General features: G+C 33.2%; 8 protein-coding genes across 9 annotated transcripts in view; 3 read left to right on the top strand and 5 right to left on the bottom strand.

The window, feature by feature from the left end:
* The window catches only part of LOC108566229 (DNA-directed RNA polymerase III subunit RPC1), a gene marked incomplete in the record, with an annotated part of 5,367 nt that extends 2,960 nt beyond the window's left edge, over nucleotides 1–2,407 (bottom strand). The window contains 10 exon segments of the mRNA XM_017926025.1: nucleotides 1–118; nucleotides 177–288; nucleotides 344–468; nucleotides 533–730; nucleotides 788–925; nucleotides 981–1,158; nucleotides 1,218–1,307; nucleotides 1,362–1,942; nucleotides 2,001–2,136; nucleotides 2,193–2,407. Of these exon segments, the coding sequence (XP_017781514.1) occupies nucleotides 1–118; nucleotides 177–288; nucleotides 344–468; nucleotides 533–730; nucleotides 788–925; nucleotides 981–1,158; nucleotides 1,218–1,307; nucleotides 1,362–1,942; nucleotides 2,001–2,136; nucleotides 2,193–2,236 (1,720 nt within the window).
* A 532-nt stretch (nucleotides 2,408–2,939) lies between these two features.
* Nucleotides 2,940–11,993, bottom strand: LOC108566225. 2 transcript variants are annotated; one of them, XM_017926019.1, is made up of 3 exons: nucleotides 11,954–11,993; nucleotides 3,405–3,554; nucleotides 2,940–3,347 (listed from the first exon to the last, which is right to left on the bottom strand). In XM_017926019.1, exons 2-3 carry the CDS (start codon nucleotides 3,540–3,542, stop codon nucleotides 3,048–3,050), a joined length of 438 nt encoding a protein of 145 aa, XP_017781508.1. In that variant the 5' UTR covers nucleotides 3,543–3,554; nucleotides 11,954–11,993; the 3' UTR covers nucleotides 2,940–3,047. The 2 variants fall into 2 exon arrangements, with proteins under 2 accessions (XP_017781508.1, XP_017781507.1); XM_017926018.1 differs by lacking the exon at nucleotides 11,954–11,993 and adding an exon at nucleotides 3,604–3,773.
* LOC108566226 (stress-associated endoplasmic reticulum protein 2) lies at nucleotides 4,921–5,584 on the bottom strand. The gene is made up of 2 exons (XM_017926020.1): nucleotides 5,350–5,584; nucleotides 4,921–5,210 (listed from the first exon to the last, which is right to left on the bottom strand). Exons 1-2 carry the CDS (start codon nucleotides 5,431–5,433, stop codon nucleotides 5,100–5,102), a joined length of 195 nt encoding a protein of 64 aa, XP_017781509.1. The 5' UTR covers nucleotides 5,434–5,584; the 3' UTR covers nucleotides 4,921–5,099.
* Nucleotides 7,468–10,910, bottom strand: LOC108566223 (kinesin-like protein KIF18A). The gene is made up of 5 exons (XM_017926017.1): nucleotides 9,409–10,910; nucleotides 8,961–9,350; nucleotides 8,516–8,879; nucleotides 8,112–8,310; nucleotides 7,468–8,048 (listed from the first exon to the last, which is right to left on the bottom strand). Exons 1-5 carry the CDS (start codon nucleotides 10,675–10,677, stop codon nucleotides 8,045–8,047), a joined length of 2,226 nt encoding a protein of 741 aa, XP_017781506.1. The 5' UTR covers nucleotides 10,678–10,910; the 3' UTR covers nucleotides 7,468–8,044.
* On the top strand, nucleotides 11,369–11,756 carry LOC108566206 (DNA-3-methyladenine glycosylase-like). The gene is made up of 2 exons (XM_017925992.1): nucleotides 11,369–11,535; nucleotides 11,588–11,756. Exons 1-2 carry the CDS (start codon nucleotides 11,369–11,371, stop codon nucleotides 11,754–11,756), a joined length of 336 nt encoding a protein of 111 aa, XP_017781481.1.
* A 212-nt stretch (nucleotides 11,994–12,205) lies between the features above and the next one.
* On the top strand, nucleotides 12,206–13,156 carry LOC108566209 (DNA-3-methyladenine glycosylase-like). The gene is made up of 3 exons (XM_017925995.1): nucleotides 12,206–12,487; nucleotides 12,546–12,718; nucleotides 12,772–13,156. Exons 1-3 carry the CDS (start codon nucleotides 12,309–12,311, stop codon nucleotides 13,080–13,082), a joined length of 663 nt encoding a protein of 220 aa, XP_017781484.1. The 5' UTR covers nucleotides 12,206–12,308; the 3' UTR covers nucleotides 13,083–13,156.
* An 11-nt stretch (nucleotides 13,157–13,167) lies between these two features.
* On the bottom strand, nucleotides 13,168–14,365 carry LOC108566210 (60S ribosomal protein L18). Its single transcript, XM_017925997.1, has 4 exons — nucleotides 14,293–14,365; nucleotides 14,079–14,165; nucleotides 13,698–13,956; nucleotides 13,168–13,463 (listed from the first exon to the last, which is right to left on the bottom strand). The coding sequence occupies exons 1-4, from the start codon at nucleotides 14,293–14,295 to the stop codon at nucleotides 13,246–13,248; spliced, it is 567 nt and encodes a 188-aa protein (XP_017781486.1). The 5' UTR covers nucleotides 14,296–14,365; the 3' UTR covers nucleotides 13,168–13,245.
* Nucleotides 14,366–14,627: 262 nt separating this feature from the next.
* On the top strand, nucleotides 14,628–15,777 carry LOC108566212 (p21-activated protein kinase-interacting protein 1-like; the record flags this gene model as incomplete). The annotated part of the gene is made up of 2 exons (XM_017925999.1): nucleotides 14,628–14,743; nucleotides 14,800–15,777. Coding segments are annotated over exons 1-2 (1,056 nt in total), but the record flags the coding sequence as incomplete, so codon positions are not given.
* Nucleotides 15,778–16,120: the final 343 nt, after the last annotated feature.

The raw sequence follows: 16,120 nt of genomic DNA on the forward strand, positions 1-16,120 counted from the left end.
CATGCATAAAATCAAAAAAAGTATCTTTTTTTGTTATCAAATAAGCACCAGTTAAAAAATCCTGAGTTGCGGCAATAAGAAGTTCTCCGTTCCTTGGTGTTACCAAATTGCTTTTGTTCTGTAATCAAATTAAGTTTTAATAAATACAGTTGCATCTCAAACAACTAAATACGCACCCCCATCAATATTAAAGCTTCGGCTTTAGCCTCCTCCGTTTGGGGTAAATGCAAATTCATTTCATCTCCATCAAAATCAGCATTGTATGGATTGCACACGCACTCGTTGAACCTAAAGTGAACATCGTAATTAGAGCGAATAAATTCGAATTAATGTCATGTCATGCCTGAAGGTCCTGTTGTTGTGAATCTTTGCTCTATGCGCCATAATTGAGAGCTTATGTAGACTAGGTTGACGGTTGAACAAAACGATATCATCATTATGCAAGTGTCTTTCAATCAAATCGCCGAACTGTAACAAATCCGTTTTTAATTAAATACAAGCGCTCGACTTAATAACAGATCAATCATCTCACTCTCAACTCTTGGGCCAATTTCTCCCTATTGCCATACTTCAAGTACTTCTTAAAAGCCCATCCTTTCTGCTGTACATAATTCGCGCCAGGCCAAACGTCCGGCCCGTTCATAACCAATCTCTTCATTAAATTTATATTAGCATATGTAACTCTCTCGGGAAATGTTAATATTTTAGCGACGTGACACGGGACTCCGACCTAGCAAGTAAATAATTAAAATTCCATCGGTTTATTCAGTTCACGTCTATCTATTACCTGATCAATTTCCAAGTTAGGATCTGGAGAAATTACGGTACGCGATGAAAAGTCGACACGTTTTCCAGAAAGATTTCCTCTGAATCGACCCTGCTTTCCTTTCAATCTTTGAACTAAACCGCGACCCGGTTTCTTCGGCTAAAAATACGATTATTAATACTAACAATCTAAAAAAATAGCAACAGTTTCTAACCATCATAGATAATGGAACTCCTGATAATTCACTGTTAATGTAAAGAGCTGTTTGAAGTTGCAAAAAATCCCATCCTTCTTGGTACATGTTTACTGTAGCCCCAGATAATTTATGTTTCTTTATAACATCATTTATGAAAATGATTTCAGATTGCTTCATAGTCAAATCATCTTCGTTTCTAAAATTGCACATTTCATTTAATATTAATTTAAACTAAAAAAAACAATAATTACTTACGTTCCGGCTTTCATATCAGAAGCAGCAGACGGCCTAATGCAGACTGGAGGAACCAACATTCTTGTATAAATTAAATCTTTCGGTTGTGATCTAAAATCAAAATAATTATAAACTATCAAGTAAATACAAATCTCTCGATAATACCTCTTAGAATCCATAGCTAGTAATGGAATATCATGTTCTGGTATTCTTTCAAAAAGCTTGAGAACATCGATGGGCGTTAAAATCTGTAAAAACGTTTTAACAGAAATTGCCGATTGAAGATCGGGATTCGCTTCAATCGCAGCTTTGAATTCAGCCATTTGTCCTACAACAGCAGGATCCGTATCCTTCTTATTACGAAATTTCTCGTGAACAATTTTCAATACACCTCCGCCAGTTCCAGTTTTACTTGCAGTCAATTTCTTAATAACACCATTGATATCCTTACATCTCAAACATTTGTTGATTTTCTTGCATTTATCAATGATCTTCTTCCGTATCACTTTTTTAGTCATGTAACTTAGATGGGGATTGTTCAATTTGTTCCTAAATGAGGCTTTATCAGTTTCATTCAACAGCAATTGCCCACATCTTTTGCAAATACATTGCAAGATTGTTATAATACTCTTGAAGTAACCTACATGAAAAACTGGTAATTCCAAATCTATATAACCAAAGTGACCAACACATTCGTTCAAGTTCTTATTACAGGTTTGACATGGGGAGTCTTGAGCATTCGTTCCCTAAAATAATATAATTAAATACTAGTTATTGACACTGAATATATTGCTATTAATTTACCAATCGTTTGTCCAAGACACCATACGGAATGGGACTCCTTTGTACATCCTGGTTATACAAATTCTTGGCGACTACATGCAGATGGGCCTGCTGCTGCATACTCTCTGCACTTTCCACCCCAAAACTTACATGGGATCTACAAAAAAATTCACATTGAATTGTCTAGCAATTTAACACCAAAATTCAATTTACATTTTTCGGGCAACATCCGCCTCTCGATATTGTTCCTTAGGCATTTTTCCTTAGTTTATGTTCACTAATAATCGAGTATAAACATCATAACCTGATCACAACTCACAACACTGCAAAAAACGCATGTATGTTTCAAATACCAGACGTACCAGACATATTATGTTACTATTATGTTTACCAGCCTGTTTTCGTTCATCTCAAAATTCTTTAAGTGCCGCCAACAGAAACACTTCACGTAAATTTCAATTTAAAAATTATTTTATTGTATTTTTTATTAAAAAGTTTGTATCTAATTGAATCTAAAACTATTATTTAAAATAGAAGCTAAAATAAATAAATATCGTATATAGTTAAAGTTTCAAAAATATAGCAAGAGACAAAGGTCTCGTTTTACGAATTTAATTTAATTAACGAGTTTAATCCGTTCCAAAATTTCCGGATTTTTACTCGTATAGTGAAACAATTGTAAAAAATGATGTAGTCGTTATGCGAAACATAGCTCTTTAGCGAGTCATTTTTCTTACAATTCATTTTGCTCGTTATGCGAGGTGTTCGTTAAGCGAGGTTCCACTGTATGTGTAATATATACATATTAGTATATTGCTTATATTTAATGTTAAAAATGATGCGACTAGATCAAAGCAAATTAATAATATTTGTAGACATAACTAATAAAGACGGAATCTTTGTAATATTTTTAATAATTATCAATATTTTATAATAAAATATTAAATAGTAGTCAATTAATATTTGATTAATTTAAAGTTATTTTTTGTTAATTATTCGAAGATGGCTAATATATGTTCATAAACTTTCTTATGATCAACATTGCTTATCCCACATTGTTAACCGCTGTTAGCAGTGGATACTGTAGATAGTAGGTTTATCGTTGAATGTTACAGTTCTCGGATGGTTTGCAATACGGTTCAAATCAACTTTCATCGGGCTGACTTTATTTGGTAAAATGGTGCGTCTGAAACTGTTTCGGAAACTCGCAATCCTAGAAATGTTGGCCGTCTTTACGGCCTCGTTGTTCGCAGCTACGTTCAACAATTTGATGCATTTCTCCGGCACTTTTAAACTGGAGATGTTCGGATCCATCTCGATCCATTTCAGCAGTTGATTAATCACCTTCACCTTCTGATCATCCTCCAACTGAAATGTATCATCATTCAATAAAAATAATTTCATTAATTTATTTTTTTGTAATACCTTCTTCAATTCATGCCGTATTATGTACTCATCTTTGCTGGACATCCACGTGATCGTCGGCCTTTTCTCGCTCAGCCACTTGTAATTCCCGACTTCCGGTTGGACTTTGTGCCAATTCTTGGTGTGCTGAATGTACATTATGGTGTATATCTGAAAGATAGTAAGTTAGACTTTGTTCCTGGATTCCGACATATTTCACCTGCTCCACGAATTGCGAATTCATGATGAATGCTTCGTTACCACCGCGATCAATCTGAATAGTTTCATGGGAAATAATGGAAATGTTAATAATGCAAATATTAGATTAGATATTATTGAGAGCGGCCCGAATATATTATAATTAAATATCTTTATATTCACTGTTATTAAAACCACCCAAGAGATAGTGGCATTTTCCTATTGTTATTATTATATTAATCATAATATTATTAAGTTAATCTTTATCATCTTTTTCTATATACAAATTTTATTCATTTTTCACATACTTTTTGTTTAATTCAGTAACTTGATCAAGTATTAATTAAATACTCAATTATTATTCGTTAAGTATTAATAAAACCCTATAAATAAAACAAATAAAATTAATATTGATTCAGAGAATAATCCTTCAATATTTACTAATTATGTTTACTAATCCATCATCAACAGAGCAATAAACAATACACAAATGCAGAACTTAATTATTTTCTATGTTTTTAACATAAGATGTATACAAATTAAACATCAAATTAATTTCAAACATTTTATAGTCATTTACGCAAGTTCGGAGTTTCTACTCAAAAGTGTCAATAATTGAACGTTAATGAAACATTAATTTTTTTAATAAGTTTGTCCTGCATCTATTAGTTGAATAAACATCATTGTTAAGTGTAATCAGAGAGCCAGCATGTACAAAACTGTAGTATCTTATCGTATGATAAGTTCAAATCATTATTTCCAGCGACTATTGTTAAAAAAAAATCGAATTTTTTTCTAAACTTCTGAAGCTACAATTTAGGTTGTTTTGAATGCAAATACTTATGCGTAAGATAAATTCAAAGCAACAAGTATTTTCTTATACCAAACATTATATGAAAATGTCTAATAATAAATATAAATGGATAAATTTGGGGTCTCAATGAGATATTGATCTCGTAACTAGTACGTAATATGCACCTCTGACCTCTCCAGATTGATCGGTATTCTCATCAACAGGTTAATTTGTAAAGCTTTCTATTCACAAAATGGAAAGTTCCATCAGATTAAATCACCGTGAAATAGATAGTTTATGTAACTCTCAATGTAAAGTACAGGAAGGAGTAAAGAAAGGAGACAAGAGAAATTATGTTTTCATTTTATTATTATTATTAACTTATTAAAATTACTTTTTACATAAATAAAATTGTGGAATGGTACAAAATCCGGACTCTGTGACGCAGATAAATGCAGCCATGTGTGTAATGTTGTAAGATGGTTCAGTGTAAATAAAGACTGATTTGTTGGTATTTGCATATCAGGAGAACAACGAAGAGAAAAATAAAAATAAAAAAAATATATTCATATATAATATTGCAACAAACGAAAATCAAATAATAATATTCCACATTGAGACAATATGAGCAATGTTGGTACTTAAAGTCTAATTTTCATCCAGCAATGTGGCATATTGTGAAACGCAAAAAATGAGGGGTGGTGGTTTATCTGTTGTTTCCATATTTATGCCATTCTGATGGACTGGATAATTTGGAAGACTGCAGAGCCGCAGACGACGAAGATGAAGAGGGCCAACAGCCATGGTCCCACTGGGTAGTTTTCCTTCTCCGGTTTCTAAAACAAACATAATTAGATTGAGCAATAGTGGTGAATGCAAGCAGAGCTGTGAAGCTGTTATCAGGCGTTGTTCTATTTGATAATTGGAGAGCGTTAACTCTAGAAGATACAATATGGCACAGAGTGTGTGACTTACCGTTGTTTTGGGTACGTTTCCGCGGTTCAACACGTTCTTCATGGCCTTCTCGTTGGCGAAACGCATCCTTTGCATAGAAGCCATCTTCTCTGTTGGTTTTTGCTGAAGGGGTTTTGTTGCAAATAATAAGTGAAAATGAAAACACTAAAAAAGTGACACGTCCGATAGTTTGGAGTTGTGTGTCAAAAGTAAGCGCCAGCAGCAGTGGAGAAAGCGGTTCATGTGGCTGTGGCTTTACAATATGTTTGACAACGCGTATCTATCAAAGCGCATGATCGAAAACGTAGCACGTACACGTACTTCATTCCTGTCCACAATACTCCTCTTCCTCCACCACCAAATCATGTCCTTAAAATTTTTGCATACTAATTAAAATCCTACTCTTGTTTTACAAACAACCCAAATTGCGCATCGAACTGCAACGATAACATTTATGCAGGTTCCACAAATATTTGTTGTTATCCCCTGGATTGCAAGCAATTCGAAAATTGCTTTTGCGTCATTTTCGTAAAGATTACCCTTTTAGAAAGTGTTGAATAATCAAAACTATCAAGAAATTACGTTTCTAACCAGTTTACATCAATTAGTATTGCAATATTTACGTTATTCCAAATGAAATATGTCACGTTCATATGATAAGTGATTTAACAGTAAATTATTTATAAAGGACCTAAGTTCAATTGAACAAAAATCGATTCATTATTAAGAATAATTATGTTTGTTTCAATATGCTAAATATTATCTATCACCCATGCAAATTACTATCCACAAGATACGTTGTTTAACTTTACTCGTCGCTTGTTTGTACGGATAAATTAAATTCAATATATTAAAGTTACAGTTGATTTTTCAATCTTTCTTTTTATAAAATTGTTCCATATGGAGGATTTTAGACAAATAAATCATTTAATGTCAATTAAAACTATGTTCAATTGCAATTTAATTGTTTTCTAACATTTCTAGCATAATGACCGAGTAAATTGTTTACTTTAGATATCTTCCTTCCCTCCAACTAAGGCTAAATCATATAATACAAAAATGTATCCATTTCAAAAAGGGTCTGCGTGGGAGTAAATGAAAACAGTTTTGACCTTGTGGAAAATACAACAGTTTCTTTATCTAAGTTTTATGATCCTGCCCAAATATTTAGGAGCTGAAGAAGGCTGTTAATCGTCCTTCGGAATATTCCAAAAGTTATTCCAAATAATCACGAACAAGTATTCGTTTGTATATTTGATGGATACGTGAAATATGATATGTAATAATTAAGAGGAAAATGTTAGACCTATAAATGATAATAAATTGGTCGGCTACGACAGTGTTTCAACGACATGTTAAATGGATAAATCGATCAATAAATTACGTTTTAACCTTTATACTTGTGATTCATTTACGTTTCAATTATTATTAGGTTATTCTCAGTTATTATGACTTTCCCAAAAAAAACAATAGCTTTTACAACTCTCTCTCTATGATGACTTAATGCATTGTTTAAAATATCCATTTCATTAAAAAGTCTATAAACTATGAGAATTTAAAAAAGAATAATTCATTTTGAAATCTATACTTTCATTATTTATAACTTTAATTCATTGTTAATTTAATTTTTTTCATATTATTGCTATATTATTTTTTGGAATATCTATCTCAATATTCAAATTTGCACAGAATAATATAAAACAAATGCCTTTTGTATTTTACAAATTGCGCATCAACTGAACGCCGATAACATTTATGCAAGTTTCAATTAGTCAAACGACAAATTGCGTTTCAAAAATTGCAAGTTACGTTCTGATTTCGATAGAAATGTTATTGTTTTTTTTTAGTCCTATTGAAATCTATAACGCAACATAAAAATATAAACAATTAAGACATCGATAATACTCTAAATTCAATCAATGAAATTTTGTTCTTTCCAATATTTCTCACTTTTCAATTTACAATTGTAAGAAATAATTGCAACATTTGTAACTAATTTAGACTAAAAGAACAAAAAGACGTTTGCATTACTGAAACTGTACTTATTCTTTAATTGCGATTCATATAAAATACATATAGGTATATTAATTTGTTTGAAAATAAAAATTTATAATATATATTTATATAATTAGTTGCACACTGTAGTAAAATAATTAAAATATAAACAAAGCACACATATATCATTAAAATAATAAACCAAAGTTCTTAGTGTTTCATTAACCAAAGCAGCAGCGTGCGAGTTTACGAACGTAACTCATGGAGAAACGCACAATGCAAAGATACAATTACGTAATCAACCCGAATAGATCTTCAACCGACCGACAATTTGATAACAATTTGTGAATCTATACTAAAAGAAAATGGAAGAAAACGATTAGTTGGTTAGTCTAATCCGAATAGCAGGAACGCACTATGACTTTGTCGCATCCAGTTAGCTACCGATACCGGTGCAGTACAGTCCGCTAGCGTATCACAAATAAATCTTCAACAGTTTCGGCGTGTTCATAATGATCGGAATTTTTGTAATTGCGATGATAGAACGATCGAGGCTACCGGAAGTGATTCGCACCTTAATTTTGGGCGCAACAATACTGAAGTACTTGAGTTATAAATAGATAAATAATTAGTATATGTACATTGGTTGCGAACAAGCACTGGCTGTGCTTCATCTTCTTCGGACTATTGCTTTATTTCCCGTCTCGTACGGTATACGTTCTCATCTGAAATTATATAATTTCGATAAGCGAAATAAAGTGCATCTGTCTATGATGATGTTGTGTTACTTTTGTTTGGCCAGCAAATGTTTGGACGTATATTTGTTGGTTGTTTTACAGGTGATACTCGACAGGGCACCTGGGAATCTGGAGGCGGTTCCCATGGTACCAACAGCCTTTCGAACTAGTGGCCTGTTCTCCTTCAGTACAATTTGTGAAGTCAATTTCGCAGACTTTGCCAGTTTCTTCGCGGGAGACGGTTCGCAGACTAAAAACAAAACAGAAATAAATAAAACAGTACAGCACATGCAGATCAGTTTACAGGCACTTTAATGCATTAGTTATATGTATATATACAATACAGTTTAATAATAAATACGATAATCACGTCTTTCTTAAGGATGTTATGCTCGAGAATGCATTATGGAATATCTCTACAGCTAATACAGACAAAGATGATTGTAAAATCCCACCTTTAGATAACATATAATCCGCAGCGTTTTTACTGTTTGTCGATGAGCCTAAGATAAACGTAGAGTCCATGTCCTCCGATAGCTTTCTCTTCAACGGTCTTAGATCCTTTTCCACGGTTGTTATATTCGATGATGACGAAGATGTACTCAGTCCAGAATCGGCGTCATCAAAGGTCACATTGCATTCCCCCTGCAATCGACCGCGCAGATCTGTATACTTCTTTCGCATATCGTCCGTCATCATGTTATGTCCATCGAGAATGTAATACCACGGTTGCAGCAGACTGCCCATATTCTCCATAAGAGCTCCTCTGGTGTTCAGCTCGACCGATTGTAATTTATTGATACCTTGCAATTCTTGATACTACAATATAATTCGCATGAGTACAAATTATTGCAATTATTTTATGTACTTGTTAATCGTTAAAAATAAATACAAGTTTACCTGATACTTCATTTTCATATTATCTACTTTACACTGTTCCAGCTCTGCCTGCATTTTCAAGTCAGGAGCTGCCTCCACTAAATTCTGAATCTCCTCCTCAATTCTGGCAATCGTCTTTTCCAAAGAGTCAAGGTCGTAAACGAGCGCATTATTTTGCTTCTTCAGTGTTTCTATTGTATGCACCAGCTTCTTGTGACCCTTTTCCTTCTCTCTAGAATCAACGCAAAAGTCACTCAATCTACTGTTTGTTTCATCTTTAAGATTCAATCTGTAATCTAGAGTGGCGTGATTGGAATGCAATTTTTGATATCTCTCCTGATTCATAATGTATTCATCAAATAATGTCTTAAGTTTGGTAGGCATTTCTGAACTATCCACTACCTCTACCTCCTAAAAGTTAAGCAAAATTAGTTAAATTTAAAAAATATTTAATGTGAAATAAACATACTTGTTTCATTGGTTTGTCATTATTTTTGCATTTTGTGCAGGCAGTTTCTGAACTGGCTGCTGCCTCCTTAAGTTGCAATATTTCCTTATTCAATTCCTCAATTACTTTGATGTAATGGCTTGCATTTAATTCATTATTGACTACATTCTTCTTTACATTAGATTTAATTTTCTTTGCTCTGGTCGCATATTTCAATGTGTTGTAAGTGTCTTCAAAGCTCATAGATGAAGGTGATACATTGGCAATCATAACAGTATGACAATTCCCACCCAAACTGTCCTTAAGTAATCTTGTCAATTTAGAATCTCTGTATGGCACATGTCTTTGGCCATCAGCCAAACTATTGATGCAATTACCTAAAGCCAATAAGCTCTTGTTGATGTTAGCACCTTCAGTGAATCTAGCCCCTTTACAACCAGTAGCAGCTCCTCTTTCACTACCTGCCAAATCTATCATACTTAATTTTGCTAGCCTAGTCTGCCCAGTCTGCTTCACTTTCATACGAATGTACACTTGAAACACAGCATGAGACCTGCTACTCTCTGCATTTGCATCTGTAGGATGTTGTGTTCGATTTTTATTTCCCTTTTCCAATAATTCAAAAAGATCTTCAGGGTTTTCTATTCTTTTCAATGTTATTCCAGCTACCATTACACCCAATTTACTGTCTTCCCTGAGATGCAGTGGAGAACCTTTTGGCTGCAGCAAGTCTTGCACATTTTCATTATAAACCTCTAAATAGCTTACAGCTAACTCAAAATCTCTCTCAGTCGTCAGCTCCTGCTTCTGATGGAACAACTCCCTCATTGTTAGATAAGTTATTCCTGGTGCTCCATTATGTCCTAACATGGTGTGGGTTTTGCCAGCCCCAGTTGCACCATAAACAAAAACAGAACAGTTGCATCCATCCATTAAAGTCTCAATTAAATCTTTGGTGCTATGCACAAAAACCTCCTCATTGTTTGCAATGGGTGGGAAAACCCTGTCGAACAGAAACTTCATGTTCTTGTGAGGTTTCTTGAGCAGATCTCTTCCCTTCTGCTGAACGCCGTGATAAAAGAACGGCGTCGAGTCCTCTTCAGGATCAAACATGAGCATTTGCTCGTCCGAAACTTTGACGACCGTCCTGAAATTTTCTCCAGTCTCTTTGGCATTTTGTGGCCTAACTCTGACAACAACCCTGATGTTAGCACCGGCACTAACTCTTGATTTTACGGCTGTTCCTCTGATCCCTCGTCTCGGCGTCAAATCTTTGCGGTTTTTTACCATTCTCCAACGATTTTTACTTCAGCAATGCCACCAAACAATTTTTTCTTGTGTATATTATAGAATACTGTAGAGTAATTTGTAAATTTTATTTGACACACTAAAATATTGTCCACTTAAAACAATATTTTAAATTTTTCTTTTGACGACAAACTTGATTTTGCTCAACTACAACGACCGTTAAAACAGCAAAACGTCACAACACAAAACCGTTTAAATGCCGCCGATAAAGAAGTTTACAAATATATCGACAAACATTCAGCAACAAGTACAACGCTATCAAAAATAGTATTGAAACTATATAGTACATTGACTATATTATACCCTATAACTATCCAATAAATTAACTATATTATATAAGCTTAATATTTGTTATAAAATATATCTGATTTCAATATAATTTAAACATAATAATGAATTCTCAACCGAAATTCAACTAAATTAAGTGCTACCATCTCTCGTAAGAAAAATAAAATGTTTTATTATTGTATTGAAAATTTAGGACTACATTAACAAATATTGTTTTGTTAGTGTTTTAAACATTGTAGGTTTTGTAATAAAACAAGATGAGAATTGTGTAAATTAATGTTGTGTGTTATTTTACAATTAATAATTTTTATATTTTATTTGTTATAATTTTATTACCAAGCATAAATATTGATATTTCTTATTTTATAAGTAAATACTAAACATAATGACGAAACGATTAGGGCAATCGTTTTATAATGTAAGTTCAAAGGAATTGGCAATAAGTCTACTTGGTAAAATATTAGTTCGGCAACTAGATACTGGTGAAACCTTAAAAGGTAGAATAGTGGAAATTGAATCTTACCCTAGTTCTCAAGACATCTTCTCAAACCAGTATGTAAAATTTATTATTAAAATTACATTAGTAATGATTTGATACATTTAGAAAAGAAAACAATGAACCCATCAAGCCTGGGACATCATTGGTCTGCGTGTCTTATGGACTGTTTTGGTTGAACATATCAAGTAATGATCCAAATGGTGTTGTAGTAATAAGAGCTATTGAACCCATTGTTGGAGTTAAGGGAATGATGACACGCAGAAATAGAAAGTAACTAGTAATGCATACATTCAAAAATAATAGTATTCATAATTTTAGATAGAAAGAAATCCAAGATAAGTAAAGAAACTGAAATTGCAAATGGACCAACAATGCTATGCACTGCAATGGACATCAACAAAATGAATTGCAATATGCTAAATCTGGCCACAGACAAGACTTTCTGGGTGGAAGACGATAGTTTCAACATACCAATTATGGTTGCTACAAGTAGGATTGCTGCACCCTCAGCTAAAGTTACAGAAGTTAATAAACCATACAGATTTTATATTTATCAAAATCCTCATGTTAGTAAACATAAATTGAAAGAGACTGATTAACATTTTATTAAATTATATTTATCATCATGTAATATTATAAATGATCTTTTTAAACTAATTGAATTTAATAAATTTACTATAAAATTTTCCCATTTAAATTATTTTCGCACAGTGTTACCATTTTTGAAATAGACAAAAATGTTTGGTTATTGAAACGTATATTTGATGATCAACTACTTTGGATTGTATGAAAATGAATAAGTGAATAACAGCAAGTTTATTCAATAATGCCTGCAAAATTGAAGCAGACTTTCTTCAATGTGAGTTGTAAGGATTTGGCTATATCCTTGCTGGGTAAAATGTTGGTCCGTAAATTGGATAATGGAGAAATATTGAAGGGTAGGATTGTTGAAACTGAATGTTATCCTGGAGGTGAGGATAAGGCTTCAAAATCTTACATGGGAAGGTAATTATATTACTCTTTGTTTAATTAAAAGTTGTTGTAATCAAATCAAATTCAACAGGAGAACAAAAGGAAATGAACCTATGTACATGGAGGCTGGCACATCTTATGTATACATGACTTATGGAATGTATTATTGTTTTAACATTTCTAGTGCAGAACCTGGAGCTGCAGTGCTAATAAGAGCAATTGAACCTATTGTTGGTGCAGAGGAAATGTTAAAGCTAAGGCAATGCAAGTTGGTTAATAATTATGGTAAAACTGTTGTTTACATTCATAGTTTTTAGGTGGTAGAAAAAGTGTTTCCAAGAAATTGAAAGATACTGAAATTGGAAACGGACCATCCAAGCTATGTACAGCTATGAATATTAACAAAACCAATTGTAATATGCTGAATTTGGATACAGATAAAACATTTTGGTTAGAGGATGATCAATATAATGTAACTAAAATGATATCAACCAGTAGAATAGGAATTGCATCAGCTGGTACATTATGGGCAAGCAAACCATACCGTTTTTATGTTTGCAACAATCCTCATGTTAGTAAACGAGACCAATTGAAGGAAAACGATTCCGTTTCACATACAAATAAATAACATAAAAAGCAATTAAATTTCTATGCATTTCCTTTTACTTTCTATAGTATTAAGTGAAGATTAAGTGAAAATGAAAAAACTTGCGAAATTTGTAACCACTAAATTTTATTATTGAAAAAATGCGATTACACAATTATTAAATAGAAATAACACAATGGACAATCTACTTCTTGTAACCGCATGAACGCCTGCGGCCACGGGCCCTTTCGAATTTACGTCCCTTGGACCTGACGAATGGCTTAGTGTGGGAACGTGGAACTCCTGGGGCTGGTCCAAAGTGCTTGCAAGCTTCACGAGCGTTACGTCTTCCTTGGAGCAAGACAGTCTTGGTGCCAGTTGGGGCACGAAGAGCCAATTGGTCAAAAGTTAAAACTTCACCACCTGAAACAAACATATATTATTTAAAACGTGATTTAAATTGCATTTAATTAGCATTAAGATTGTGTATATGTAGATCATAATCTTAATCATAGAAAGACTAAATTTCTAAGCAATTTTAATATTTGCACAGTTTAAAAAATTATGAATAAACTATTTGTTATAGCAATCTTAGATGTTGTTGTGTGATACAACTTGTGAAAACTATTGTTTCAATTATTTTGAAAGAGTACTTACCAGCTTTCAAAATCCTGGCACGAGCTTTGTCAGTAACACGGAGAGCACAGACAGAAAGTTTGGGCAATTTCCACATTCTACGATCGTCAGTGACTGAACCAACAATAACAGCGGTCAAACCTTCACGTCCTGGCTTCTTCATGGAACGTGCGATTCTGGCCACAGAGATTGGTGGCTTGTTGGTTCTGCTCATAAACAAGCGATTCAAGATGATCTTGTTGAACTTGGAGGATGTACGACGAGCCATATATCTGTACAACTAGAAATAACAACACACTTGTTACATATACAGTAAACACACGCATTTTCGTCGATGTAAACAAAGATTTTACAGTGCGTTTAGCAATAATTTGTTGGAAATATATAATTTGCAGTACTTACTTTTACGAGAAGTCTAAGATAGATATCCTGACTTCTAGGCTCTGTGCGCCTAACCTTACGGTCATGTTTATGGTTAATATCGATACCCTAAAAAGAAAATATTGCTTTAATTGTGATTCACATATATTCATAATAACAAATAGAATTTCAATAATTCTTTAAATTTTAGGATTATTTAGAAAAAAAGAGAAGAAAATTCAACTCCGAAACTCACCATGTTTGACGACTGGGAATGAAAAGAAAGAAAGGAGGGGGCGCCGCCGAACGCTTGTCAATTCACAACTGAATGAAGTTTGGTGTGCTTCCCCAAAATTACACTTCCTACTCTATCCGTGGCGGGAGATTCAAATCGCTCCAAAATTTGAAATACAATAGTAAAAACACGTATTAAATACATATTTTTTACATTGAATTATTTCATTTACTCTTAGGAATATACTTGATACTATTAATTATACTATTATTTAATAATACAATTTATTTTGTATTAAATATTATTTTTGTCGCGTTGGCCATGCTGCTTATCGTTTGCTTGTTAAAAGGCACAAATGTTAGGTTAGTAAAGGACATGTGTTATATTTGTAAACATGGAAAATAAGTCGACTTTCGAAATAATTTTGGGTACTTATGAACAATTCGTTCTTGGATTTTTCTACGATAAAAAGGTATGTTTTTTGTATTATTTTATTAATTATTTTATCTAAATTTGTTATTATTTTAGGCAAATGAATTAACTCAAAGTTTTGCAACACACAGTCACTCTGGCAGTGTTAGATGTGTGTCTTACAACAAAGGAATATTGGCTTCAGGTGGAACTGATGATCATATAATTATATATAATTTAAAAACTAGAAGAGAGCAGTCAACATTAAACCACCACAGCTCCACAATAACATGTTTACAATTCACAAACAAATGCAGTCATTTATTAAGTGGATGTCAGGATGGCTCGCTGGGTATAGTGAGAGTAGGCAGTTGGCAATTGGAAAAATTATGGGAGAAGGCACATAGGGATGTTGCAGTTGTTGACATAGCAGTTCATCAATCTAACAAATTAGCTTTAACACTAGGAGCTGATGGTATCCTGAAAACATGGAATTTGGTAAAGGGAAGAACAGCATACATTATCAATTTGAACAGCAAATGCAAAGATGCAAGGACTCTGAACCTTATTAAGTTTTGTCCAAATTATGAATCATTCTTACTGACTGGATCAACAATGATATACATTTGGAGTTTAGAAAGTGGAGGCCTCATCAAGTCCATAGAAAACAAGTCAAGAGTTGTGTGCTGTGATTGGCTTGGAGAAAAATTGATTGTTGGATATGAGAATGGAAGTATTGGTGTTGTGGATGTTGAATCAGATGAAATAGAGATTCATGAAGCTCACAGCGCGAGGGTAAAATGTCTTGCTGTTATTGAGGATTTCATTGTATCTGCATCTAGTGATGGTAAAATCATTGTTTGGGATAAAGAATTGAACGAAATGACGACTCACAGCGCTGAATGCAGATTCACTTGCATGAGTGTTGTGCTGAATGCGGAAGTTACCGATGCGAGTAAAGTGGTTGAAATATCTGAAAGTAATGATAATGACGTCGACGATGAAGAAATTGAAGCTGTCAGTGAGGAAGAACAAGAAATTAAAGTGAAAAGGAAAAACAAGTCGAATAAAGAAAAAAATATTAAAAAGAAAAAGTTGAAGAAATAAAATGTTAACTGGTTTATGAATATTATAAATATTTGTTGTTATTAATTTGAAACATTCATAAATAAAGTCAATATTTAAGTTATATATTCGTTGTTTTACAAGTTTTATTTACATTTCCTAAATTTCATAGTCGTTTCTGTATTGTATTACAGCGGAACCTCGCCTAAAGAGCATTTCCCATAACGAGCAAAATGAATTCCAAGAAAAATTATTAGCTTAACGAGCGACGTTTCGCATAACGAGTGACGATGAGAAGAAAAGTCCCGGATTGCGCGCCTGCTACATCATTTTTAATATGTTTAATATTATTTAATATGTTTCACTATACGAG

Source organism: Nicrophorus vespilloides, unplaced genomic scaffold (genome assembly GCF_001412225.1).
Source record: "Nicrophorus vespilloides isolate i.1.1-1 unplaced genomic scaffold, Nicve_v1.0, whole genome shotgun sequence".
Taxonomy (NCBI): domain Eukaryota; kingdom Metazoa; phylum Arthropoda; class Insecta; order Coleoptera; family Silphidae; genus Nicrophorus; species Nicrophorus vespilloides.